The sequence below is a fragment of the Erinaceus europaeus genome, chromosome X, assembly GCF_950295315.1.
Source record: "Erinaceus europaeus chromosome X, mEriEur2.1, whole genome shotgun sequence".
In the NCBI taxonomy this organism is placed as follows: Eukaryota; Metazoa; Chordata; class Mammalia; order Eulipotyphla; family Erinaceidae; genus Erinaceus; species Erinaceus europaeus.
The window spans coordinates 2,150,814-2,177,699 of record NC_080185.1 but is presented as its reverse complement, the minus strand read 5'-3'; the positions used below and the strand labels follow the sequence as shown (position 1 = coordinate 2,177,699).

Here is a 26,886-nt window from a genome sequence, read left to right as displayed (position 1 = left end):
CCCATGCCACTTCCAGGTGCCTGAAGCCATTCGCAAATGCCAGCGTGCTGGCATCACGGTCCGCATGGTGACTGGGGACAACATTAACACAGCCCGGGCCATCGCGGCCAAGTGTGGCATCATCCAGCCTGGGGAGGACTTCCTGTGCCTGGAGGGGAAGGAGTTCAACCGGCGGATCCGCAACGAGAAAGGCGAGGTACCAGCTTGCCCGCCACCCCTGCCCCCCCACCCTGCCCCTCCACCTGCTCGCCTGCTCTCTGCAGCCTCCTGTGCTTCCCCCAGATAGAACAGGAGCGGCTGGACAAGGTGTGGCCTAAGCTCAGGGTCCTCGCCCGATCCTCGCCCACCGACAAGCACACTCTTGTCAAAGGTAACAGCTTGCTCTCCCATGCCCAGCTGCCTGCCCCGTCCCAGTGGTCATGCACCGCTGCTCCCAGGGAGGCTCTGGGGCCTGGCCAGTATCTCTCACCAACCAAGCCTCAGCTCTATCATCAGAAAAAGTGGGTGACATGCTGGAGATGGGCCTGTGGCCTGGCTGAGGTGCCAGAACCCACCCCCTATATCTCTGGACTGTAAAGGCTGTCCCCTCCAAGCAGCAGCTGCAGGAACTGGGGCCCCCGATAGGAAGAATGTATCCCAGTCACACAGTGCAGGGCGCTGCCTTCTGTGTGTCAGTGGGTGATATAGGCTGGGCCTGGTGAGGAGTGTCTGGGTGCCGGCCAGCGCCTCAGCAATTGAGCCCCAAAGTGAGTGGTGTAGGGTTGGGACTGGCAGCCAGAGATTCAGCCCAGGGTTCCCGGGGCCACACACACACACAAACCCCCCCACTGTCCCTGGCCAGGGCATTCAAGGTAAGAGGTGGTTCTACCCTGTGTCACAGGCATCATCGACAGCACCACAGGCGAGCAGCGGCAGGTGGTGGCCGTGACAGGGGATGGCACCAACGACGGGCCAGCCCTCAAGAAGGCGGACGTGGGCTTCGCCATGGTAAGAGACTGGTGCTGGGCGGGGCCTTGCGTCCTGGCACTAGCTTTGTGCCAGAAGGTGGGCCTCAAGTACAGACTTCCAGAAGGTTCTTCTTGGCCACAGGCTCCACCCCTCAGAGAACACCGTCTCATTAGCTTACAGGTATCTGCTATGAGGCTGCCTTGGAGCAATAGAGGCCACACCACCAAGACCGAGGAGGGGGTCTTGTCAGCTGAATGCCCGCCTTGCCCCCTACAGGGTGTGTGGGCCCAGAGGACATGTCCCGGCCAGGGCTCACAGGGCCAGGACCAATATTGGTAGTGGCCCCTGTGCATGATGAGCTGTCCCCAGGTGGAGGGCCCTGCAGATACCACTTGTGTCCTCCAGGGCATCGCCGGCACCGATGTAGCCAAGGAGGCCTCAGACATCATCCTGACGGATGACAACTTCAGCAGCATCGTGAAGGCCGTGATGTGGGGCCGCAACGTGTACGACAGCATCTCCAAGTTCCTGCAGTTCCAGCTCACTGTCAACGTGGTGGCCGTGATTGTGGCCTTCACGGGTGCCTGCATCACACAGGTGGGCCCTCCCTCATGATGCCGTGACCCCCCCCCCCAACTAATAGAAAGCTGGAGGAGCTTCCAGGGGCATGGACCGAGGGTCCCCCTGCATGTGAACAAGGCTGGGGGCGGGGGCGGTCAGGGCAGGTCCTCTGCTGTGAGGGCTTTGGTGAAAGTCACTCGTGGAGAGCGAGCGCACAGTGCAGGGTTCAGCAAGGTCCGCTACCAGCGCTCGGGATGTGCAGGCTTTGTTTGCACTGCTGACAGGAAACCGTGGCGATGGCTGTCAGCATTCCCAGGTGCTCCATGCAGGCAGTCCTGGCAGCTTCCCGATGACTGGAGGCCTGACGCACTGTGTTCTGGGACTTTCTCTGCGCTCTGTATCTGCTGAGCAGTGCATTCCCCCTGCCCCCAGAACCTCCTAACCTGGCTTCTCTGAAAGGAAGTTTCGGGGGGGTGGTGGAATCAAGTCTGTTCCTTCCTGCCCAGGGGCTCTCAGACTTCCTGGTGACAGTGGGAGCCACACCTGTAGATGAGGACAAGCACCGGGGCAGAGAACGGGGTCCGGCCACATTGGATAGTGCAGCTGGAGGAGAGGCCACTGCCCCTCCCGCCCCACGCCCCACGCCCCATGCCCCACGTGGTGGCTGCCTCCTCTCCACAGGACTCGCCTCTCAAGGCCGTGCAGATGCTGTGGGTGAACTTGATCATGGACACGTTCGCCTCGCTGGCTCTGGCGACCGAGCCGCCCACCGAGTCTCTGCTGCTGCGGAAGCCGTACGGCCGGGACAAACCACTCATCTCGCGCACTATGATGAAGAACATCCTGGGCCATGCCGTGTACCAGCTCACCATCATCTTCACACTGCTCTTTGTCGGTAGGCGCCTGCCTGGGACAGGACTCTGCTGGTCCTGTGGGGCTGTTGGCAGCCCCCCGCTTGTTTTGAAAGGGTAATTGGTTGGGCTGACCATGGTGGGCTGCGCTCTCGTGTCAGGGTGCTCTTGACTGTGGTGGCCCAAGACACAGTGACTGTCACTAAGGTGAACAGCTTCTGGCACATGCTCCCGGGAAGGACACAGTTGCAATGGGCAGGAGGTGGTGGGGGTTCAGCACCACCATGTGGGGGTCCTCTGGGATGGGGAGTGGAAGCCGTGCCACCTGGCTTTCCGCCCGAAGCCTGACCCAGGGACAGAGGCCAAGCCCCATGGGTCTGAGGCAAGAGGTGCCAGAACTTTCCATCTTCACTTCTTCTCTCCCTGTTCTCAGGACTGGGGTGACAGCCGGGCCTGGTGGCCTTGGCCTTGAGTTCAGGGCCAAGCGCCCTCACACACCCCTCACTTCCAGGGGAGCTGTTTTTCGACATCGACAGCGGCCGGAACGCGCCGCTGCACTCGCCGCCGTCAGAGCACTACACCATCATCTTCAACACCTTCGTGCTCATGCAGCTCTTCAACGAGATCAACGCCCGCAAGATCCACGGCGAGCGCAACGTCTTCCACGGCGTCCTCAGCAACCCCATCTTCTGCTCCATCGTGCTGGGCACCTTCGCCATCCAGGTGCGCTCTGTCCCTGGGACCCGCCTTCCTGAACCCCCACCCACCCACCCCACCCCCGCCCAGGCCTCCCGCTTGTCTCTCAAAGTCCTGCCCCCAGCACTTCCAGAGCACACTGTGGGGGCCCCTTGAGGACTCCCTGAGAACAGGCCTTTTCACAGACCCCATGCCTAGCCTTTGTGTCCCCCATGTGAGGCCACTATCACACCAGCACTTCTCTGGAGATGCCTGGTGGGGGGAGGGCTGTGCTCCTCAGGATAGCCGAGGCTGGAGGCATGGTCCCAGGGATGGTACCTGCCGCTGTGGAGCCACGTGCCTGGCCCTGCTCTGTAGATTGTCATCGTCCAGTTTGGCGGCAAGCCCTTCAGCTGCTCACCCCTGTCTGCCGAGCAGTGGCTCTGGTGCCTGTTTGTTGGTGTCGGGGAGCTGGTCTGGGGACAGGTGAGTGCCTCATCACTTCCCCGCCCTCACCCTGCCCAAAGCTTGCCCTGCACCCCCACCCCCCCAGAGCACACAGCACATTCAGGCAAGTGGAGGCCTGGGGCCTGGGGTCCAGGTGCAGGTGCAAGGCTGCAGATGACCGTGTCAGCAGAGAAAAGGCAAAGGACCCGGGCTGGGACATCACAGGGCAAGGGTGCCCAGCACCCCTTCTCCATGTTGGCAGCCCAAACTCATCCCTTAGAGCCGTGGAGTGTGAAAACCCCGCACATACGTAAGACTGGTTGAATAGCACAGGGGCCAAGGGAAGGCTGAGGAGCAGTGTGGGGCTGGTGGGAAGTGAGGATCTTGCTCCTCAAGCCGAGGGCACAGCTAAAGCCACACGTAGAGGGTAGTTCATAGCCCTAGTGCCTGCCTGAAGGCCGTCCTGGCTCCAGAGTGGTTTGGCGCACAGGAGTGCCGTTCTTACGCCATGACACACCAGAATGCTGTGAAAGCATTGCTCTGGACTTCTGGAACATTGCCGTAGGAGGCTGAGTCCAGCACCCACTTCGCCCTGTACCTGTCAGCTTGGCATCATGGCACAGTGCACACCCCCAGGCAGGTGCTTGCTGTAACAGCCCGTATGGAGGCTGGAGGGCTGAGTTGGGGAGCCAGCAGTGGGGCCCAGTGAAGGCCATCCTGCCTTGTGGATAGCTGCCTCCTGGGTGTATGCTTACAGCTGGCAGAGAGCAAGCCATCATGTCCTCAAGGCTGGGCTTCCCAGTCGCTCCTTCTCACCTCCACCCCTTCACCCCTGCCATCCCATGGCACCCCTGGGCTATCCACAGCCTGAGGTTCCTTGGTGTCCAGTGGAAGGAACAGTGCAGGCACCTCTGTTTGGTACCTCTGTCTGGAGGACCCTTCAGACCCCAAAAGCTACCGTCCTGATTTGCTTGGTACCAAGCTCCTTCAAGCAACTCAGGGGTCTAGGCAGGACCCTGTAGGCGCTCTTCTGCCCCAGCCCTGCACACCTGCCAGCTTGGCTGTGAGGCCCACTGCTTGCTGCACCCCAGCTGGAAGAGAGTCTTTTGGAAGCTCCCACCGCTAGGGCCTCAGCATGGCCTCTGCATGTCCTTCAACTGCTTTCTCCTGCCATCCCTGGCAGCAGCCAGCTAGTCGCTCCTGTTCTCTGTCCCCTGGTCCCCATCCCACCTCTCCAGATGCACACATGGCCCCAGGCTCCTGCACACAGTGAACAGCCAGCACAGGTCTTCCCTGGGCCTGCCTTCAGAAGTGCATATGCGTGGATGGGCTTCTGGGGGCCATAGCAGAGCACGTCACCCCAGCACTGCCCCCAGTCTTGGCACTGGGGCTCAGCCTCTCCCCTGAGCTGGGAGTGACAACTATGGACCCCATCTGGGGCATGAGGCAGAGCCGGTAGACACTAGGTCATCAGGTAGCACTTTATTGCAAAGGTAAAAAGAAAAGGTCAGGACTCACCAAGGTCTTTTTCCCGCCATTTTCTATTTATGGTGAACAGTGGTTTACGCTGTTGTCAGATGACACGAGCCTAGTTCCACACCACATCCACCAGCAGAGTTCTGATCCCCGCCCTCCCACCTCCCAAAGAAACCGCCAGAGTTCTCAGTTTGTTTACTTCTGTTTCTTTTTGTTTGTTTAATATTACTTTTCTTGCAAGTTCTTGTCTTTCAGTCCCCTGGATCCCTCATACGAGCAAAACCATCTGGCGGTTGATTTCACCTGCTATTTCACTAAGTCTCATCACCTCCCGTTCCATCCATTTTGTCCCAAAGGACACAGTACTGGCTTTTGCTTCCAGAGTAGTCCATGGAGTCATATGCCCTGTAACTTCTTTTATTTTTTTCTCTCTCTTTTTCAAAAATAATTTTTGAGTGATTTAATATTGATTTACAAAAGTATAAGACACCCCCCAAATTTCTCTAGCCAGTCATCTGTGGATGGGCACTTAGGCTGCTTCCACCCTTTGGCTGTTGTGTCTCATGCAGCTGTGGACACAGGGATACATGTGGCCCTTCAGATTAGTGCCTGCATGTCCTTTAGATAAATGCCTCAGAGTGGGATGGCCGGGTCATAAGGTCATTCCACTTTCATTTGTTTAAAGACTCCATACAGTCTTCCAAAGGAGCGGCCCCCATTTGCATTCTCACCAGCAGTATAACAGGGACAGTGTAACTGGAGCCTTACAAGTGATGAGCTTGTCTGAGCACTAAGAAAGCTGTCAGGAAGGTGCTTACACAGACTTTGGAGACAGGACGCGATTGTGCACTCGCAGACCACAGCACAGCATAGCTGAGACCTTGCATGTGAAGCTGGGAAACCGCCGCAGGACATGCTCAATGGGGTGCTCCAGAAGTGAGCTCACCGGGTTCCTGGGGGAGCCCACACAAGACGGAGTCCCCATGGGGCTTGCTCGGGACCACGTATTTCCTAGAAAAGCTTCCAGAACTTTCTGAAAATTTCTCTACCCATAGTGGCAGTTGATGGCAGCAAAGGCACAGAGGGTGGAATCTGCAAGGGACAGGGCACAGGGAGGCCAGGGGCCAGGAACCAGCACTCCACAGCTCCAGGCGTCCCCCACCGGCAGAGTGACACCAGTGTGATTATTCCAGCAGCCACATGTGCACTGCTGCCAGATTCCTTCTCCAGCACTGCTGCCACTGCCTAGGGGCATGAGCTAGTGACCACTTCTGCAGGCCCAGAGAACTAACTCTCGTGGGCTCCGTGCTGACTCAGACTCTGGCTCTGGTGATGGGAATGAGAGCCCCAGGAATCATGGTGCTTTAGTAACTGCCCCGCGGTCTCGTGAGGCAAAGCACTCATCAGGCAGGCTCTGTGGAGGGGCCGAGGGGGGCCATAAGGTGCATCGTGCAGAGAGATGGCCCTGGCCACCTGGGCTCCTACTGTGTCACTGTCACTTGCCAGGACACTCCTCAGCCCCCTGAAACAGAAAGTTCTGGGCTTCAGAGTTAAGAGGTCTGTGTGCCCTCTACACAGGGGGTGGCAGCAGGCAGAAAGTGGAAGGGACTCCTAGGAGCTGGGACACACATGGCAGCCAGGACCTGTGTCTCAGCAATGTTGAGAGGCCGGGTCCCTTCCCAGAGCTCCACACCAGGAAGCAGCCCTGCTCTGATACCACCTCTGCCTGCTGTCCCTCACCTCTGGCTACAGGTCATTGCCACCATCCCCACCAGCCAGCTCAAGTGCCTGAAGGAAGCAGGCCATGGGCCAGGGAAGGACGAGATGACTGACGAGGAGCTGGCCGAGGGGGAGGAAGAGATCGACCACGCCGAACGTGAGCTCCGCAGAGGCCAGATCCTCTGGTTCCGGGGCCTCAACCGGATCCAGACGCAGGTAAGCTGCCACCGAACTTGGCTGTCATCCTGTCTGCCGGGGGGCTGCCAGTGGCACAAGGCAGAGCGTAAGGCAGAAGGAAATCCCAGGGCTAGCTGCCAGTGTCCCTGTGCCATGCCCAGTGGTGCCATGGCACTGATAGGTCTGCAGAACCCAGATCCCTGCAGTGGGCACAGGACTGGCAGTGACTATCCTGGAGGCACAGCCCACCCACTCCCCTCCTACTGCCAGGCATTGATACACACACACACACACACACACACACACACACACACACACGCAGTTTTTCTCCTCTTCCCCAACCCCTCCATGCTATATTTCATGAGAACTGTCCCATGTCACAAGATGTGGTGCTCTGGGAACAAGACCTCCTCCAGATAGCCCTTGGTGAGCTCACTGTCCCCAGCTCTACCGTGGATCCAGAGGACCTGGCCTGCGGCATGTCCTCTGCATAGGAGCTCTGTGTCCATGCAAACATCAGGGCACCCCCAGCAAAGCCAGTGCTGCGGGTAGCACCCGCTCCTCCCTATACTCAGCCAAGGGCACTTTCCAAGGCTTCGTGAGGCCCCGCCGGCAAAGTCACCTCGTGCTTTCTCTGTTCCTAATGCTTCAGGCCAGCCCCCTCACCAGAGTGCTGTCCTGTCACTCCTCGTCCTGTCCTCTAAGCCCCAGTGGTTAAGGGAGGAGAGGCGTGCTCTTGCCCTGTGCCCCTGCTCTAGCCATCGGCTCACTGCCCTCTGCATGTGGCTGTCTGCTCCTGTTCGCTTGCCTGGCACCCCACCAGCCACAGCCCTCACCCGCAGAGAAGCCCAGGCAAGGCAGGAAGGCAGAGTGAGGCCACCTTGCTAGTGGGGCCTGGCAGAGGCCTGCCTCTGACCTGAGCTTGTGCTTCCTTTAGCCTTTGCCGACCGGCCCTCACAGGTCCTGAGGACCTGGTCCTTAAGCCCTTCCCTCTGGAAGCCTTCAGAAGGCCTGTGTGCCTGTCAGTCACCTCCTTCTCCTCTTCCTAGCCAGGACCCTTGGTCCTGAGAGCCAGAGTCCCCAAGCCATGCCCCAGTCTTCTTCACATCCCCTAAAACGGGGCATGGCCTAGGTTCCACCCTCAGTCTGCTCAGGCCCTCCTGCTGAAGACAGGATGTGACCAGAAGCTGCCTGCCCTTGTCTCACACAGGCTGTTGCCGACTCATCCCCAAGAATCTCCCATGGGCCACACCCAAGACTGCCTTGGGGACCACACTCACCATGCCAGGACAGGGCTCCCTCCACAATCCCCCCATCCGTGCCTCCACCCAGACCCCAGAGTCAACTCAGGCAGCCAGCTGCCAGCCTCCGACTTACTCTCCAGCCTCTTCTCCACTCTGCTCCTCCAGACCCATACCTTCCTCCATCTTAAGGCTCCTCACCTTGGCCTTCCAGCCACACATGCCCTGTACCGCACAGCCCCTATAGCCCTGACCATTGTGCCTCCATTCCAGACACCAGACCCCAGGGCTCTGCAGCCCCCACTGCAGCTTCCAGTGCCCTCACCCCAGCGCCCTGCGATGCACAGTGCTCATGTGAACAGGGGTCCCAATGCAGAAGCAGGTCCCAGCACCCAGCTGGGTGCGGCATGGGAAGAAAGGCTGAGGTGTGGCGGGACTGAGTTCTGGGGATGAGCGCCCTTTGCCGTGGCATCATAGGCCCTGCCCATCTGTCCTACAGGCTGTGTTCCTACCACAGGCATGCTGGTGTGCGTGCATGTATGCGTGTACGTGTGTGCGTGAGTGTGTGCGTGAGTGCGTGTGCGCGCTCAAGCATGCACTGTGTACACAGAGCCCAGGGAGCAGGGGTTGCCTGTCCTCCCGTAGCATCTCTCCTTCCTCCCTGGAATCTTGGTTTTGTCACACGAGCTTCACAAAGCTTCTCTAGCGTGCTGACCAGGAGGCCACTTGAGCTCACCGTTTAAGAAATGGAGCCCAGGAGATAACCTCCCACCGTGTACACCCTAGGTCTGGAGAAGTGGTCCCTGGCCACTAGCTCCAGATCCCTACCCCAGAGTGCAGAGGCCAGCTCAGCCTGTGATGTCGCTAGGCGAAGGCATTACGTAATCTGCCACCTGTGTCACCAGCAGCCAGTACTAACTCAGTGTCCAGCTGTCGGGGCGCCGTCCAGTCCCTGATGAGTGAGGGCTGCTCTGAGGTCTGCCTCACTTCCCATTCCAAGCCCATGGGAAGCCAGCCTCCTGGCCCAGCCTCCACGTGGGGAGCAAGGTGGGGGTCTTAAGTGCCACATCATGTACCAGGGCAGCCCCCGGAGGGAGAGGCCAGGTCGGGGAGAAGGTGGGTTTCCTGTCCCTCATAAGAGCCTCCACAGGGAGGCCCAAGCAACGTCTCCTCCATGTAGGCAGGCTCTCCAGTCGCGTCCTGCCATGTCGGGGGTGGTCCTGGCTGTGTGTGGTGGCCTAGGGTTGATGGGCCACCCATCTTCATCGGTTGGGGTGCAGGTCTGACTGCTCAAGCTGCTTCCTTCCTAGAAGTCTACCCCCAACCTGGTGTCAGGTGCCCCCAGGCACTGCAGGCAGTGGGGGCTCGCTAGGGGTGTAGGGCAGGAGACAGTCGGCCCCAACTCCAGAAGTACACACTTGCTTTGCTGCTGACGTCACCCAGAGAACTGTACAGCACTTTCTAGAAGCCCAGCCACCTCCTCCCAAGCTGTAGGCATTCCCAACAGGCTGGTCTCCCCAAGCCCAGTCGTCGAGGGACTTCACCCTTGAGCTCTCGCCTCCCCAAGACCTGCATTCTCCCTTGAGTAGTGGGGGGGGGGGGCAGGGGAGGTTCTGCCATGCCAGTCTTAAGTTCTCTGGAAGCTTGGTTCATAACAGCATCAAGTACTGCTTTCTTGGTTGACAATTTTGTATGGCCCACCAATGATGTAACACATAACCAAATGGCTCTCTGCAGAAAAAAGGCTCCCCAGCCCTCGGCTAGACAAAGCTCCCCCCAACCTTGTCAGATCCCTCCTTTCTCTGAGGTGCCTCACAGGGTGTCCCCCATGCCTGGATGAGGCTCGGAAGGGTGGCCCAGACTCCAGAGGGCAGGCTAGGGGTGACAGCACAGATGCCCCCTTACACAGGGAGGCTCCCCTGCCCACACACCTGCCACCAGGAGCCTGGTCTCTAACTGGAGCCTGTCGTGTCCCTCAGGTGTGTTGGGGAAGAACAAAGACTGACCAGTGCTGCAGTGTCGCGGGTATTTACTGAGAGTGGCTTGCGTTGAGCTCATGGGGATGGCGGAGTCAGACTTTAAAGTGTGTGCTGTGTGCCCCGCTAACCTGCCCGGGCCTCTGATGCCACAGAGGCTTCGGTGTGCCCACCCGTTCCCAGGGTGGCCCTGCCCTCTCCCAGCCCCACCCCTGCGCCGGGTCTAGGCCAGCCACGCAAGCCAACCTTTATCTCGTTTTCTCTCCCACAGATGGAGGTAGTGAGTACCTTCAAGAGAAGCGGTTCATTTCAGGGTGCTGTGCGTCGGCGGTCTTCGGTCCTCAGCCAGCTCCATGACGTAACCAATCTTTCTACCCCTACTCACGTAATTCTCTCTGCTGCCAATCCCACCAGTGCCGCTGGGAGTGAGTCTTGAGTTCCCTTTTCTCTCATAAATGGCATCTGTGGGGGAGAAAGCGCCTCCCCGCGTCTTCCTTCTCTTTCTTCCAGTCTTGCATTCTCCGCTCACCGCGCCTTTTGCGTCCCCTCCATCGCCCCGTGCCATGTGCCTGCCCAGATGGTGTCTGCAAAGCCAGTCTCTTAGGAAGTGTGCGGAGCCCAGGGCCCCACAGGGGCGTTGTTCCTTCTTTGTTCGGTTTTTGGTTTCCACGTAGTGCTCCTTCTCTCACTGGTCTCTTGACTCGAGCTTGTCTGCATTTGCCCACAGTTCTTCATGAACTTGGTTGGTGTTCTGTCGGCAGCAAGGGGGAGGCTCGCAGGCTCAGAGTGCCTTGGGGAGGGTGGGAGGGAGAGGCAGTGCCTGATTGGTCTCCTTTGCCTGCCGGAGAAGACTCCAGCCTACCTATGGGGACTACGGTGGCAGCTTCCAGAACATTCCTGGAAGTGGTTTCCAAAGGCAGCAGACCTACTGGGGGTTTAGGAGGCCATTGTCACATGTCCCCAAGTGGGCCGGCCCAGGCAGTGCCTGCTCCAGACGCCCTGTCCTGACCCACGGGGGTGGGGATCCACAGGGCGCGCTGCCAGCAGCTCAGTGGCTGTGTGTGTGTGGCCGTGGTGCCAGTGCTCTACAGCCGTCCATTCGTTCCCCAGGCACCTTCACTCTTTCTAAACAGGCCCCGGGATCAGAAGGTCTCAGCCTGATGACCTCCCACTCCGCCCCCTTCCTCCAGGAGGAGGCAGCCTCCCTGCCGCCCATCCAGAGAGCAGGTGCTGCCGAGGGGTCCCATGGGAAGGGGCAGAAGCTTCAGCAGTGGCTATGGAGAGCCGCTGCTCCCACCAGGGCTGCCTGCTTCTCAGAACAGACTCGAGAGACCCCAACCGGTGACCCTAGAGCGTGAGCGCAGAGCCGTGCAGAGGGAGGGTCGCTGCCACCTCTTTCCTTTCCTTCCAGAGCACACTTCCCCCAGCCGGGCCGGACCGCCGTGCTTCCTCCCACCAGACTCTGACCTTTTCTTTTTGCTCGACTTCTTCTCTTTCCTTTTTTTCTTTTGTCTTGTCTTTTTTTCCCCTCTTGGTTTTTTATTTTTCTTGTTTTTTTTTTCTTTTTGTTGTTTTTGTTGGTTTTTTTTTTTTTTTTTTTTTTTTTTTAGGAACGGTGAGAGGTCCCCAGTGGGGGCGTCCCTCCTCTTGATCCAGCCACTCTGTCCTTTAAGGAGGAGCCTTGGGCTGGCCACCTTGTTGCCTCCAGGGACAGCCGAGGGCCACACACCCTTCCACCACCACCACCACTATGCCCACTATCATAGTCGTCCATCCCATGGCAGCCGCAGTCACCACCCACCTCAGAGCCACACTCAAGGAAGAAGGGCACCGGGCAAGAAGGGTGCTTCCGTTCCCATTCCCCTTGGCTTCCTTCATGTGCCTTTGCCATTTCTCTCTGCTTCCTGTCTGTCTTTCCACCCGTACGCTGGGGAGAAGGCAGTGACGTGGCCCACAGTGTCCATCCCTCCAGGCTGCCCGTGAAGGCTGTGGCCTCTTGCCTCCCTCTGGTCTTGCTGCTTCCTCCCTGGAGGCAGCCTCTTTCTGTTCTCCTCCTGGACTCCTATCCCCTTCCTTCCTTCCTCCCTCCCTTCCTTCCTTCCTTCCTTCTATGGCCATCTGTTTGCCACTTCCTGCTGCCAGGGTCCCCATAGCGGGCAGTAAGTCCCACCTCAGTGGCCAGGGCACTGGCACCAGAGTGATGGATTCCACAGTCTGCACAAAAGGGCCATCTCAAAGACTTTGTCCAGGACCCACTGCAGAGGTCCGGCCAGTGGCCTCTGGGGACACCTGCTTCCAGAGCCTTTACCAGCACCCCCTCCCCCCATGTGCAGGGGCCTGCAACTGCAAACAGTCTGAGCTTGGAGGACCAAGGAGATATCTGCCCACCAGCTCCACTGTATGGCGGGGGGGGGGGGGGGCTCTGTGTGGCATGGTCCTCCCACTCCTGGGAGTCTGCCAGGGCAGGGCCGTGGCAGAGCACCTGGCCTGGCGAGAGGCAGCACTGTGCCTCTGGTCCCAGGGCATGGGGTTTCCTAAGGAAACCCCTCCAGTGTGAGCCGGGGGTGCCTGTGCCCACACAGCCAGTATGCCTCCCAGAAGAGTATCATTTGTCCCCTGCCAGCCCCCTGAGAGGCTCAGGCTCTCCAGGCAGAAGGCCAGGGCAAGCACGTATGAGGAGCCTGAGGGCCAGCACCATGAGGCCACTGCCCAGGCACGCACAAGCAATAACAATTATGCACGAGTGGCCGGGAGTGTCTTCGGAGGAGCAGGGAGACAGGCGCCGCGCAGGGGGTGACCAGCCAGCCGTGGCTCCACGATCCCGGTTCACACCAGTCCTGTGGGCCTGTCACATGTACGCACCACTGCTTCTTCTGGGCCAGGAGCCCCACTCATGACCTCCAACTCCTCCCCACCCGGCCTACTGCCTGCCCCCACTGTGGCCGAATCATCCTTGGCAGGGGTCCCACACCCACCAGACGCCTCCCAGGATCTCAGGCATGGCTGCACCACCCACGTGGCTCAGGAAAGAGAAGCTTCAGTCACCATTTTCAATCTTTTGGGACCAAAGAGGGGGCAAGCTCCTGGCCCCCATTCCTGCCCAGACACATACACTGAAGCTGTGAGGAACTCAGCACCCTGGCCACACGCCAGGCCAGAGTGGGGGCCCTTCATCCAGGTCTCCTGAGAACTGCAGGCCCAGGGCACTGACAGCAGCACACAGCTGGTGCTCGATGCCCACACCAATGCTGTCCTGAGGCTCCACCCACAGGGGCTGCCTGGCACTAAGCTGTCACCAGAAGGATCCCGGGGTGCCACTCAGTTCTGAGAGCACCTCAAAACAGAGTTCAGGTCTGCTGTGACCTGATTGGCATTGGCAACATGAAGAAGACCCTCCTTCTAACTTGGCAGAGCCAGGCAGGGGAGCCCGTCTAGAGCAGGAGACTAAGCCAGCAGTGGACAAGGGGCCGTGCCCAGTGACAGTGAGCGCATCTGCTGGTGTTTGCTTCGTGCTCTGTAAATTCAAGGATTTGTCAGCCAAGTCTCCCCACACAGCCTTCTGGGAACAGTGTCTTGGCATTTCTTCTCAGCTACCCAACCCTGCACCGACTACGTTCACATGAGAAAGAGTATCTGCCCTGCCTGGGCCTTCCTGTGACTGCGACCCCAGCAAGAGGAGAGCTGTGGGCACTTCACAAAGTGCTGGGGCAGGGCCCCTCCAATGGGCACTGCCAGGGCCAGACGCCGGGCCCAGGAAACACAGGCACTTGCTCGAGGTCCTGCAGGGGGTCATGGCCAGGGAGAGAGGCAGGGCATGCAGCAGGCTCCCCCTGGGGGTCAACTCCAGCCCCAGCCAGCTCCTGGAAGGCTGGGCACGTACACGGACAAACATGAGGGTAAAAAGTCTGCGGGTTGTTCACAGAGCTGCTGGGTTCAGTCGGGGGGGGGGGGGCGCTCTCCACACCCACTACTTCATGTTAATCAAGGAGAGCCTGCCCCATGCCTCAGCTGCCGCACATCACAGTGGCCCATAGCACGCAGCCGCAGGCCCCACTGTATCATTCTAAGGTCAGAACTCAGCTCCACACCAATGGGACCCTGGGAGCCCAAAGTGTTCCCCAGGGTAAGTGGTGTCCGTGTGCTCCTGACCGCTGGAGCAGATATTGCTGGAAAGCGGAAGCCTGCTGCCAAGCCTCTGGCAGGTCCCTTCCTCACAAGGAAGGTTCTCAACTGGAACTGAGATGGGCATGCCCGCGGAGTGTGCCAGAGCAGTGGGGGCACAGCAGACACAGGGCAGGGTCGAGCAAAGGCTTCAGAGCTCTGAGCACTGGAGTGGAGACAGGTGTGTCACCGTGCCCAGGGCTGCTTGTCCGCTGCTGGGGAGACTGGCTCAGTGGCTGTTGCTGTGTTGTCATTGTTGCTAGGGAGCCTCTGCTTTAGTTTCGCTTCTCTGCTTTGCTTTGCGTCTTTCTTCCATTCCTCTGAGTGGGAGGGTTTCCTGGTGGACCTGGGCGCTGGAAGGCCAGAGAAAAGTGGGGTGTGTCCACTTTCAGATGATCCCTTTGTCCCGTCCCTCAGCAGCCAGTGTCCCCTGAGCCTGTGGGGCACCCAGAGCAGAGGTCAGCCCCTGGCACAAGAGGGAGGCAGAGCAGTAGTAACACTCAGGGGCAGAGTCCAGGCAGGGCAGACTAGGGCGGGAACAGTAGCCACCATGGGCACTAGATGCCAGGCTGTCTGGGGACACACGTGACCCCTCTGGGGCCTTACACTTTGCTGAATGGAGAGGAGGTGGGCATGCCAAGTGTGTCACTCGAAGCAAGAGTGTGACACTGAGGGATAGTGCTGTAGGAACAGTGGGGGCTTCCCAGCCCCGGAAAGAGGCAGTACAAAGGCCCAGGGGTAGAAATGCCCCTGCAGGCTTGGGAGGAGGGAGCCAGACAGCTGCAGGGAGGATGCCGGAGGAGAGCAAGAGGAGGGCACCAGGCAAGTGCCTGAGGTTGTCATTATCGGGTGTTGTGCTCTGGTCTCTCAGGCTGCCTACTAAGAACAGGTCAAAGGGCAGAGGCAGGGCCGAGCCAGGGGTATGGGATGAAGCTGGGGTTCCTGGTGGCATTTGAAGGCAGCCCACACTGCAGGAGGGGCAGGGACCTCACCCACGGACCTCATACTCAGGCCACAGCTCAGGCAGGTGTGTTGGAAAGGCAGGGCTCCGGGCGTGGTGACAGAGGTGAGCGGGGATAGGGAGAGGAACGTCAGTCAGACCCATCCACGCTGAAGAAAGGAAGGCAAGAGCCTGAGGTGGGGCCCTAGCGTGAGGAGCACAGAGAGCACAGCCAGCCAAGATGGTCCCCAGAGCAGGGTGGGTCAGAAAAGGGCCCCGAGGAGAGGGGGTGAGCATCCTAGACGAGGGACTGAAGGAGATGCAGTCCAGGGTGTGGTACAAGGCTGTGAGGGACAGAGGGGAGATGCGGTGGGCTCATGTCGGCTCCACCTGGGGGGGACACTGAGCTTCCTGGGAGTCCCCAGCTCCACATGGTCTCCGGGGTCTCTGGTCAGCTGGCCACAAGCCTGACAGTTGCGAGGGGTGGGGTAGCAGGCAGCTTTCACATCCCTCTGGGATCTTGAAAAGAGCCCACAGTTAAGTGGACTTAGGTGTCCACTCCATGAACACCCACACATACACCCTGACCGGCAGGCATCAGGATCACCTGCTGGAACAGTCTAGGATCCGGGGGAGGGCAGCACTAGGCTGGGTGGCCAGTGAGACAGGGCAGAACAGAGAGCCCCAGAGATGCTACCCAGGTGGGCAGGAGCCCAGGGAGGGTGAAGCAGGGAGGTGGGAGGGGTCAGGACCTCCAGGGCCCCAGGAGGTGCTGTGGTCGCAGGGGAAGTGGAGAGACACCATCATGACATTTAGGAGAGAGAGCACAGGTCACAGCACTGTGTTTAGGGCACTCTTCCAACCTGGCTGGCCAGGTCCCCTCGTTCGGACCTAGGTTACAGGTACAGCCCCTGCTCCAACCCAGTGTAGCAGCTCCCGTCTCTGTGACTTGAGCCAGATGCCCCCTGGGCTCCCCCACATCTCCTGTCCAGATGACGAGGTGACGTCCACACTGGCTTCAAAAAGCAAGCTGGGCTTCCATTCATTACAAATGCCCAGTGGCTCTCCGCTTCTGTGATTGCGCTTGGGAAGTTGAGCCATAGGGGGCTGGAAGCCATTCACTGCCAGCTGCTTGACTCCCGGTCTACAGCAGGGGGCAGCACGTCTCCCCAAGAGCCAAGAGCTACTCCTCTTTAGTGTGCAGCTGTGCTCCTGAACTTGACGGCAGCCATGACAGTGCAGAGGCCACGAGTGTGCATGCAGATAAAGCTTTATTGACAACAACAGTCGGGGGCCAGAGTGAGCCCTGGCCTCAGTTTGCCCACATCTTGTCTGACATAAAACAGCCAAACCCTAGCGAGTGAGCTCAGGTGTGCCCTCCCACTGGTATCAGGAGAGCCGTGGGGAGGGCAGCCGTGCTGGCTTTCCCGCTTGTTGTGACCCAGTATGCTGGGGTATATCCATCAGCAGCCTGCCTTCTAGAAGCAAGAGGAAGCCCAGGCTCAGGGCTAAGCAGGGAGCAGAGAGAGGCAGCTGCTTGGTGACTTATAAGTTCCGTGAGACAAGTCCAAGTCCAAGCCAGGGTGAGCGAGGCAGCCAAAGGCCAGAAGACTCATGGGGTCTTGGGAGGGGTGGGGTCAGAGGGCACTGCAGGACTGGAGAAGGGTATGGTGGGGAGTGGGGATTGGGGACTGGGGACAGCCAGGGGACAAAGCAGGGAGTGCAAGTTACTTGCTTGGAGAGTAACAAGCAGGAGGAAGGTGGGAAGGCAGTCGTACTAGATTGCAAGGGCCACTGGTGGCAGGTGACGCCAAGACAGAGGGACTTTAGGGACACTAAGCATCCATCCACTGCATGCAGCCAGGGCTGGAGAGAGGCAGGAACAGCCATTACTGGGGGCCAGCACAACAGGTCACACAGCCTGGGGGTCTCCAGGTGGGGTCAGATGGACTCTGGGGCCTGGAGCTCAGAGGACAGACCATGCTCCCTGGTCACAGCAGGTCCACTCCAGGGGAGGGCAGAGAGAAGGGGGCGGGGATTGGGGACGCCATGGGATGAATGTGACTGGGCCAGAGCAGCCAGAGGGAGGAAGACTCTGGGGGCCATGGCAGGGGGGTCAGAGGTTCCCAAAAGTTGTGGGGGGCGGGGGGCTGCGTGGCGAGGCCCTAAGGGTCGAGTGAGGTGGAGATGCAGACATGGTCACTAGGCTGGGACAGGGACACTGATGGCTGATGGGTCTGGACATGCTGGGGCTGCCTGGGCCTAAGAGGGCAGGAGGACAGTGGAGAGGTCCCCAGGAAGCCAGGGAGAGGGGCCGGCAGGGACTGAAGACTGGGGGCTCTCTGGAGACAAGCAGTCCCAAGTGCCTCTCCAGTGGTGTCCCTTCTGAGCCGAGTCCTGCGACTCCTGGGCCTGGCACCTAGGCAGCAGCTCCTGTAGTTCCGGCCTCCCTCTGCCGAGCAGAGATGAGCGCAGGCACCCAGGAGGCGCTGAGACCTTCCCACAGCCAGGCGCAGCGCCCTGCTCCCTCCACTGGGCACTGATCCTCTCCTTCCTCTCCTCTGGCTTCTCCTCCCTTCCCTCCTTTCTCCTGCTTTGTTCCTTCCCGTCCACCCTCCCCAACACCCCTGCCCTGCCCTACCCTGCTCCAGATCCGGGTGGTGAAAGCATTCCGTAGCTCGCTCTACGAAGGCCTGGAGAAACCGGAATCCAAGACCTCCATTCACAACTTCATGGCAACGCCCGAGTTTCTGATCAACGACTACACCCACAACATCCCGCTCATCGATGACACGGACGTGGAGGAGAATGAGGAGCGCCTGAGTGCCCCCCCACCCCCGCCTCCCAACCAGAACAACAATGCCATCGCCGTGGACAGCGGTGTCTACCTGAGCACGCGGGGCACCAGGTCGGCCACGTCACTGGCGCTGTCCTCCAGGCCCAGCAGCCCGCTGCACAGCGTGGAAACGTCCCTCTGAGTCGCCGCCAGCCAGCCCACTCCACACCGGCCTTTGGGAGGCGCGGCCGCTCCCAGCACTCCCTGTGGCCGCGTGCAAGGAGCCCCCATTGCAGGCTTCTAACAGTGGGACACAAGGAAGGAGAGGCCGGGAGCGAGAAGGGCTGCGCCCCCTTTTCTACTGAAGTTTTTTAAATTGAACATGACTCTCCCACCAACAGCCGCCCCTTGGGCCATGGTGGGCCAGAGACTGGTGCAGGCCTGCTAGGGCCTTGGCTGCGGCCCCTCCAGAGCAAGCAGACGAACAGACCCACGCAGATGCAGCTGGGTGAGTGCTGCTTCTTCGCAGGGCGGGAAGGATGCCTCCGCCCTGGAATCCCCCCTCCCCCCTGCCCCTCACTCCCCCCCCCCCCCCGTACTGCACCGCCAAGCATCCCTACCATCTGTGTGTGTGTGCGTGTGCGCAGAGCCCAGCAGCACGTCCTGGCAGAAATAGGAACTATTATCTACCGGCATGACCCTCCTGACCTCGCATCGGCGTCTCCACTTGGAATCTGCATCCTTTCTCGTGGCACATCTTTTTTCAGGGAACTAGACTGTGAGCATATCTTTGGGGTCACTGTTTCCATCCCCAGCCCCTGCTCTGAGGACCCTGCCTAGCCAGCTCCAGGGAACCCGCCTTGGAGACTCCTAGGAGCTGGAAGGGAGGAGGGCCAGAGGCACCAGCCATGAGACAGCCATGAAGCAGCCGGGAAGTCTGCACTCAGAGCCCACCACCACCAGAGGACAGAAAAACTGTCGATGGCACTTTTTATTGAAAAGGAAAATACCAAAGTCAGTTAGAATGGCCCCCTCCAGTAGGCTTGGAAGGGGGTATTTTGTCTTCAGTTTCCTTTGCTTTCAGTTCCAAGCCCTGAATTCTGGCTTTCTCTGTCCCCAGCCATAGCTGTCCCAGAGTGTCCCGAATGCTGGGAGCAGCCCCAGGACAGCCAGGGACGGGAGAGTACCAGGAGCAGTCACGAAGCCACAGGGAGGGGCTGGCAAAGCTACTGCTGCCTCTGCCGACTGGGTGCTGAGGGGCTGGGAGCTAGGTCACATGCTGAGGCGCTCTTCCTCAGGCAAGGCCAGGTCTGACCCATGCAGGCCGCAGAGGGCAGGCCAACACCTCAAGTGATGGGCCCTGGCTGCAGTCTTACTTCCCAGAGGGCCCAGAGGCCTAGAGATGCCTGCCTCCCCTTGTTCTGCCTGAGCTCCCCACTTCAGGCAGGACCCCCAGCAGTTCCCTCAGGAGCCTGTCCTTGCAGTGTGCCCCCCCCCCCAAGAATAACACCACAGAGTGCAGTGCAGGGCAAGTGCAGGGGAGAGAGAGCCCCAATTTCTGCTGCTCCTTGAGGCAGCTGAGGGGGCCAGTCCCTTCTGGACGGAAGGCCGCGCAAGGACTGCCTCAGGGTCTCTGACCTTTTGAGGCTATCTATCTCTGCACAAGGTGCCAGGAGGCAGTTAGAGTGACACCACAACTTGTACCGGTGCTTGTCACTGGGGCCTGGGCCTGAGTCATGGGGCCACCACTGAGAGCTGACGGTCCAAGTGGACACAGCAAGGTTCCGGGGAGGGGACGTGGGTCAGTGCAGAGCATACATTCTGCACCTGCCCCGGGCTTGACTCGAGTCCACCGAATTCACCAGTAAGTCCCCTACCCCACCCCACGAGTCCCAGCGCCGTGTCATCTCGGGCCAAGGAATTTCGGTTAGACAAGAAAACCCCACCACCAATGCCAGCTAGAGAAATCTTCAAGCCATCCCTTTCTTGCAAAGGGCACATTGAGAATGTTACCCCTTTGTGAAGCAACCCCTCCTGTCCTTGTTTAAACAACACCACGAAGGGCAGCTCCTGTTGTTGAGGGTCTCCGTTCGCAGACAGGACGCATGACCCCAAGAGCGGCTCCACCGCCCCTCTGTGGCGGAGCTCCCACCCTCACCACTGCTGTGCACCGTCGCCCCAGTCCACGTCAAGCGTCAGTCCTTAGACCGCCTGTCTGCAGGCACAGGGTGGGGGCACGGCGCCGGGCACTCGGGGGCCGCCTGGGTCCTGTCCAGCCTTCAGACTGAGGCCCTTCTCTACAGCATCCTATTATCTGGAATGGCTTGGTCAACTGTGTTCAGTTACTCATTATGTTTCACATTTTTATCTGCCTGTTATAGAGATGAGCAAAAGCTCTCCTCCTGAGGACAACCGCAGATGCATCATACTTTACAGTTTGTAGTTGAATTTCCTGATTTAAAGACTAGACCAAAATTTCTGTGTGTGGAAGAAAAAAAAAAAGAAGAAGAAGAAGAAGAAGAAGGAGGAGGGATGGCCAGCCTGGGCAGTCGGTGTGTGTGCTTGTGTGCTTTCTTACCTGCTGAGCTCTCACAGGGCAGGGAGGCAGGGCCCTGTGGGCGGAACAGCAAGCTCTCCACATGGCGGGGCTGGCACTCTCTCCCGAAGTGGGAGACCCAGGCCCACCCTGACAAAGCTTGCGGAACACCACACTGCCACACGTGAGAGAAGTCCTCATTTCTCCCTGCGTGTGCAGGGCTGGCCATCCCTCCAGGGGCACAGATGTGAAGGGGTGCTCTGCACTGAGCTACGTCTCCCCTCATCCGATGCCACAGAGCTGTCCCCCAGCCATCCAGAACACTTCACCCTAGCTCTAGTCCCTGGTCTGTCACCTGCCCCCTGCCCCTCTGCCCCTGCCTGTGGAGACCTGGTGGCAGGGCAGCACATGAGGGTGTCCTCAGGCCACGTCAGCATTCTGCATCCGTGCTTCCTGGCACCCACTCCTGTTTCTGGCTCGCCAGCATCAGACTCCTCTAAAGGGGGGAGGGTCAGTTGGAGCCCCCGGCTTCACTTTGTGAGGGAGGGACACATACCCAGATTGGGGGACCCCACCAGCTCACACACTTCCCCTCCAAGCCAGAGCCCCCGAGAGTAAAGCTGCAGTGTCTGGTGGCAGCATGTGCCTTATCTCTTTCACAGGAGACAGAGCGAGAAGCAAGCCCTACTCCAGGGCTGGGCCTGGGGCTGGAGCTGCGGCTGAGGCTGGGGCTGGACCTGGACCTGGACCTGGGGCTGGGGCTGGGACTGGGCCGGGGCCTGGGGCTGGGACTAGGGCTGTGACTGGGGCTGAGACTGGGTCGGGACCGGGGCCGAGGCTGGGGCTGGGGCTGCGGCTGCGGCTGCAGCTGGGGCTGGACCTGGGTCTGGGGCTGGGTCTGGGGCTGGGTCTGGGTCTGGGGCTGGGCCAGGGCCTGGGGCTGGGACTAGGGCTGTGACTGGGGCTAGGGCTTGGTCGGGACAGGGGCTAGGGCTGGGGCTGAGGCAGGGGCAGTGTTGGGACCGTAGTTGGGGCTGGGGCTGAGTGGGACCGGGGCTCGGGCTAGGGCTGAGGGTGGGCCGGGGCCTGGGGCTTGGACTAGGGCTGTGACTGGGGCTGGGGCTGGACCTGGGGCTGGCCCTGGACCTGGGGCTGGGGCTGGGGCTGGGGCTGGGCCGAGGGCTGTGGCTGGGTCGGGACCGGGGCTGGGGCTGGGGCTGAGGCCTGGGCAGGGTTGGGACCATAGTTGGGGCTGGGGCTCCGTGGGACTGGGGCTCGGGCTGGGTCTGGGGCTGGGTCGGGACCGGGGCTGGGGCACACACGCACTCTACTGTTGCCCAGTGGCACCAAAGCTGCCGTTACTCATCCATCTCCCCACACGCCAGCCCCCACTGTTCCTTCAGTCAGCAGGTGCTGCCCGGGGACACCTGTGCTCCACCTTGTCCCTGTACCCACCCTGCACACCACTCCTTTAGACCTGCACAGCACTGGACACATTTTCCAGGGAAGCGTCCAAGAAAGGAGAAGAATGTCTCTGAGTTCCCTCCCAGCCGGCAGGGCCCTTGCTTCTAAAAAAGGCAAAGAGACAAGTAGCTGAAAACAGCAGGCACTCGCTTCCCTGAGGGCCGGGGATGCCCCGCCCCGCACTGCACCATCACTGGCTGGCTGGCACCTGGTGCTGAGCTAGGGTGCCCCCACACTGCCTGACGTGGAAGACAGAGGTGGCAACCAGCCTAAGGCCACAGTACTCCCCCTGCCCCGGAACCACTGCCACCTTCACTTACTGGCCCCTGGTAGCCAAGATCCATGCCAGAACCTGGGCACGCCCATGCCTGACTTTGGAGGTCTTCAAATGATAACCAGTTCTTCTGTTCTCTGTCCCCACTTCCAGGCCGTGTGGTCCTTGGCACACTTCCTCCACCAAGAGTGAGTGACCCATGTCTCTCTCCTCTCGTGGGTACCACCCCCCCTCCAGGCTCACCTTGTCTCCCAGGGCCTCCTCATGATCTCACACTTGCCAAGACCCCACTCCTCTTCCTAGAGAGGCTTGACATCAGTGACAGGGAGAGCATAAAGCAGAGCATCACGCTGGCCTGTGCAGCACAGCCCCAGGGACTGAGCACAGGACCTCATGCCTGCAACTCCTGTGCTCTGCCACCGAGCCACTGTCCAGGCCGCAACCCCCTTCCAAATAAACAGCCACCTCCAGCTTCTGAACACTGCAAGAAGAGTCCGCTCTATCATAGCCACAGAGGAAGAGGCTTTTCCCAGGATCCCCGCAGCCTGCCTCCTGCCATGGCTGCCAAGTCAAGTGAGGCCCTGCCCCTTGTCCCTTTACAGTATGAAAATATGGGGGAGGGGGGCTGGGGAGATGGCACAGTGGTGGTGCTACTGTCACTCCTGCCTGAGGCTCTGAGGTCGCAGGTTCAATCCCCAGCACCACCATCAGCCAGAGCTCAGCAGGGCCCTGGGAAAATAAATAAACAAATAAAAGCTGCCTAGGAGGTGATGCAGTAGTTAAGAATATTAGACTTTTTTTTTTTTTTTACTGTAGAGCTTTATTGAATAATGGTTCACAGTGTAGTCTCCCCCCTCCACTCCCATCACCACAGGCCTGTGTCCCCACCCCACCCCCACAGGTCTCCACTCCAGTTCTCCCGCAGTCTTAGACAGAGGTGGACATTTTTTTCACACTTGCACGCTCAATTCTCCATATTCCATGAGTGGAACCAGTCTGTCGCTGTCCTTCACCTCCTGACTTGCTTCACTGAGCATCATCTTCAGTTCCACCCACTTTATCCCAAAGGACACAATCTCATCCTTTTTAGGGCTGCATAGTACTCTGTTGAGTACATGTCCCCTGTTTTAGCCAGTCATCTGCTGAAGGGTATTTTGGCTGTTTCCAGGGTTTTGCTATTGTATACAAAGCTGCTGTGAACGTGGGGGTGCATGTGTCCCCTCAAATCAGTGTGACTGCATCTTTTGGGTCTATGCCTAGCAGTGGAATTGCTGGATGAGAATTGGACTTTTAATCATGAAGTCCTGAGTTCGAAACTCAGAATCGTATGTGCCAGAGGGATACTCTGATTCTCTCTCTCTCATAAATAAGACATGCTTAAAACTATGACACTCCAGGAGGTGACAGTTCTGGGAAGTCTTACCTCAGTTGCACCATTGCTTTGACTTCCAGACACAAAATCACAGAGCAAGAGATTCTGATTGGCCCGCATTGTTGTTTGCAGAAGGTTCAGTAGCAAGGAGCTGAAAACACCCACCAAACACTCTCCCCAGCCCCCACTTACCTGTTCAGAGCTACTGTGCCTCATGGCCTCAACATCACAGGTGTCCAGACCCTCCCTGTCTCTGTTCCAATGGCAATACACACAGAAGGCTCCTATCACACAAGGCCCCAGGGCAGTGTCACGGCCAGCGCTCGCACAGGCTCTGAGGGGCTTCGAGTGCTGACCGCAGTCTGCAAAGTGCAGCACGGAGTCCCAGAGAGAAGTAACTTGCTCAGCCTCCCATCACCCCAAGCTTCCTGGAATGGATGTGAGCCCCGGCAAGGTGAGAGGCCCAGGAGCCGTGCCTTCCTGGCCCAGCAACCTGGCTCCCAGCTGGTGGTACAGAGGGGGTGCTCCTTGAAACTCTGGGGGCTAAGGGAAGAAAAAATGCAGCCACAAAAGACTCTGAGAAGGTAGAAAATGACTCTGTCATCCGAGTAAGTGACCCTGAGGCAAGTATGTGTGTGGGGAGCGATGCTCTCTGGGGGCTGAAGCTCAGGGCACTCAAAAACATGAGGTCTAAGAGAAAAGTGTGATCTTGGGGGGACGGGAGCCCGAGAGTCCCAGTCAAACAGCCGAGTCTTACCAAAGTCAATCCCAGAGCAAGCGTTGGCTGGCCGAGGGGGTGGGGGACCAGGCCTGCCCTCAAGGAGGAGGGGGACTGCAGGCACGTGTGCCAGAGGCAGGATTCCCCCAAGGCCCTCACCCCCATGCCCACGGCCCCTGCCCGGGGCCACAAGCTTTGTCCCCAAAGAGACTCCGAGTGGGTGGGCAGTTACAGTAAGTTCACAGAAGGTAGCAGTGAAGCTACTTCTACTCTGAATCTGCAGACTGAACAGAGGAACGGAGTGACAGTGGCCCAGGGGCACCCAGGAGGGGCACACAGGAGTGAGGGGCAGGAGGTGGCGCAGCACTCTGATGGAGAGGGTTGAGGCCTGGCGGAGGTCAGGGGGTGAGCTGCCCCAGTACATTGTGGATCCCCCTGAAAAGCAGTGAGTGGGACCTCCTAGAATGGGTGGCAGATGCAGAAGAGAGGTTCTAGAAGCAAGGATTTGCCACCCTGCCTGCCTCGTGCCCAGGCTCATGCCTCTCAGGGCTGTCCCAGCATGAGACATGGTAGAAAAGGAGACCAATGTTGTCTTCAGAAGGGTCTAGGAAGTGCCTGAGGAGCCCCTGCAGCTGCAGCATGCCACAGAGAACTCGGAGAAGCCGGGTCTCACAGAGGGCTGGAGGGCCTCCGCGCCGTGCAGCTGTGCCCTTCCCAACAGAAGAGGGCAGCCTCTGCCCAGGAATGCCCGCATTCCAGAGAGAGCAAAGGCCCAGCTGCCGGTGAATGGCCCAGCAAATGTGCAGTGGTCGCCACCCGGGCAGAGGCCTGTGCTCCGGGACCCAGGCACCTTCCTATCTGCAGAGCTGGGGCCGCTCTTTGCAAGCTGGCTTTTGCATTCCTTCCTTTCCAGCTAGGCAGAGGGAGTGACGGGACCCTGTGCCGGCATCTGTGGTCTTCCTCTCGCCTGGCAGTGCTGCTCCACGTGGCAGTGGCATCCTCAGGCTCCCTCGCCCCACCCCAAAGATGAAAACAGACAGCCAAAGGGCTATAGCCCCACTGTGGGAGCACAACTGCCCCACCACAGAAGGTGGCCCAGGGAGCCACGGAAAACAGAACCACTGTGGCAGACAGCTCAGCAGGGCATGTCTGAAGTTCCCGCTCCCATCCCAGCGCTCATTCTCTCTCCCTCTCCCTCTCCGCCTCCAGGGTTATCACTGGGGCTCGGTTTCCGGTTCCCGCACTATGAATGCACTGCTCCTGGCGACCATTTTGTGCATTTTATTGGATAGGACAGAGAGATTGAGAGGGGATAGGGAGACAGAGAGGAAGAGAGAAAGACACCTGCAGACCTGCTTCACTGCTTGTCAAGTGTCCCCCTTGCAGGTGGGGAGCAGGGGGGTTGAACCCAGATCCTTGTGCAGGTCCTTGCATTTAGTGCTATGTGCGCTTAACTGGGTGTGCCCCCCGCCCCCACCCCTCTCTTACGAGCACTCTATCTTAAGGGAAAGACAGACACCGCACTGGGCAGTGGTGTACCTAGTAATGCATACGCACTACAGTGTGTGAGGACCCAGGTTCAAGTCCCTGGTCCTCCCCTGTAGCAGGGATGCTTAATGAACAGTTAAGCAGGGCTCCAGGTGTCTCTCTCCCTCTCCACCTCCCCCTTCCCTCTCAATTTCTCTCTCTATCCAAAACAAATTATTAGTAGAAGAAAAAAAAACACACCTATTCACTATGCAACGAAGCCGCCACTCAGACGTGATGAGAAGAGCTGCAGGGGTTCCCACACGCAGTCATCAGGGAAAGCTGCCCGGTGGGAGCCGGCGGGTGCAGTTAACAAAACTGAGGTCATCCAAGAGGGACAGGCTGTGCGTGTGCGTGTGGGGTGGTGGTTTCTGAACGATGAAAACCAAGCCAGGAAACACTTCTCCACAGGAATGGCCACGTAGCAGGGCTGCCACAAGTCACTTGGACTGTCGAGGGCTGACAGTTTTGATACAAAGGTCACCAGGCTACAGCCTTGTGTTCCCCCACACCTTCCGGTCAACCCTCACTCCCATAGTCCCCCAGCATCAAGTCCCCCAAGGCAGAGAAGCACCTCATGGAGCGTGCAAGGATGGGCCTGCCAGGCCCAATGCCAAAACCCCACAGGGCCCCCAGTCCTGGCCTTCGTCTAATGCACCCAAAACCAAGTCTCAGACGAGTGCCTTGCTTGGCTCTTAAGGGAGTGAGAGCACAGCACCACTGTCACCAAGGGTCTTGTCCTTCCTGTCGTGGCAAGGCGTAAGAAGCGCCCTCTGATGGGAGTCAGGACGGCTGCCTCTTCACGTTAACAGGTCTCAGCCTTTCTAGCTCCATCTGAGGGAGATTGGGGTTTTTGGAAGCCGAGTGCTACTCCCCAGCCTTGCCCCCAAACCCACGCCCACTTGTCGGTCAAGCCCTGCAAGCATGCCATTTAAGGGAGGGCACGCTGGAGCATGTCACCCTCGGGAAGCGACTTGAAGAACATCTCCGGGGACATTCACTGACCCAAGGGTGGCACAGGCCACACAGAGAGGACAGAGTAGCTGC

General features: G+C 59.3%; 1 protein-coding gene across 6 annotated transcripts in view; it reads left to right on the top strand.

Annotated features, from left to right (window-relative positions):
• The window catches only part of ATP2B3 (ATPase plasma membrane Ca2+ transporting 3), a 43,276-nt gene extending 24,695 nt beyond the window's left edge, over nucleotides 1-18,581 (top strand). For 2 of the 6 annotated variants that reach the window (XM_007534885.3, XM_060182540.1), the window contains exons 13-21: nucleotides 17-196; nucleotides 283-370; nucleotides 881-987; nucleotides 1,354-1,545; nucleotides 2,191-2,404; nucleotides 2,872-3,083; nucleotides 3,414-3,521; nucleotides 6,711-6,893; nucleotides 17,824-18,580. In XM_007534885.3, the coding sequence (XP_007534947.1) occupies nucleotides 17-196; nucleotides 283-370; nucleotides 881-987; nucleotides 1,354-1,545; nucleotides 2,191-2,404; nucleotides 2,872-3,083; nucleotides 3,414-3,521; nucleotides 6,711-6,893; nucleotides 17,824-18,150 (1,611 nt within the window). In that variant the 3' untranslated portion in view covers nucleotides 18,151-18,580. Of the gene's footprint in view, nucleotides 1-16; nucleotides 197-282; nucleotides 371-880; nucleotides 988-1,353; nucleotides 1,546-2,190; nucleotides 2,405-2,871; nucleotides 3,084-3,413; nucleotides 3,522-6,710; nucleotides 6,894-10,004; nucleotides 10,121-10,342; nucleotides 10,576-17,823 lie in introns of those variants that run through there. The other 4 variants (XM_060182544.1, XM_007534888.3, XM_060182543.1 and 1 more) reach the window with 4 other exon arrangements.
• Nucleotides 18,582-26,886: the final 8,305 nt, after the last annotated feature.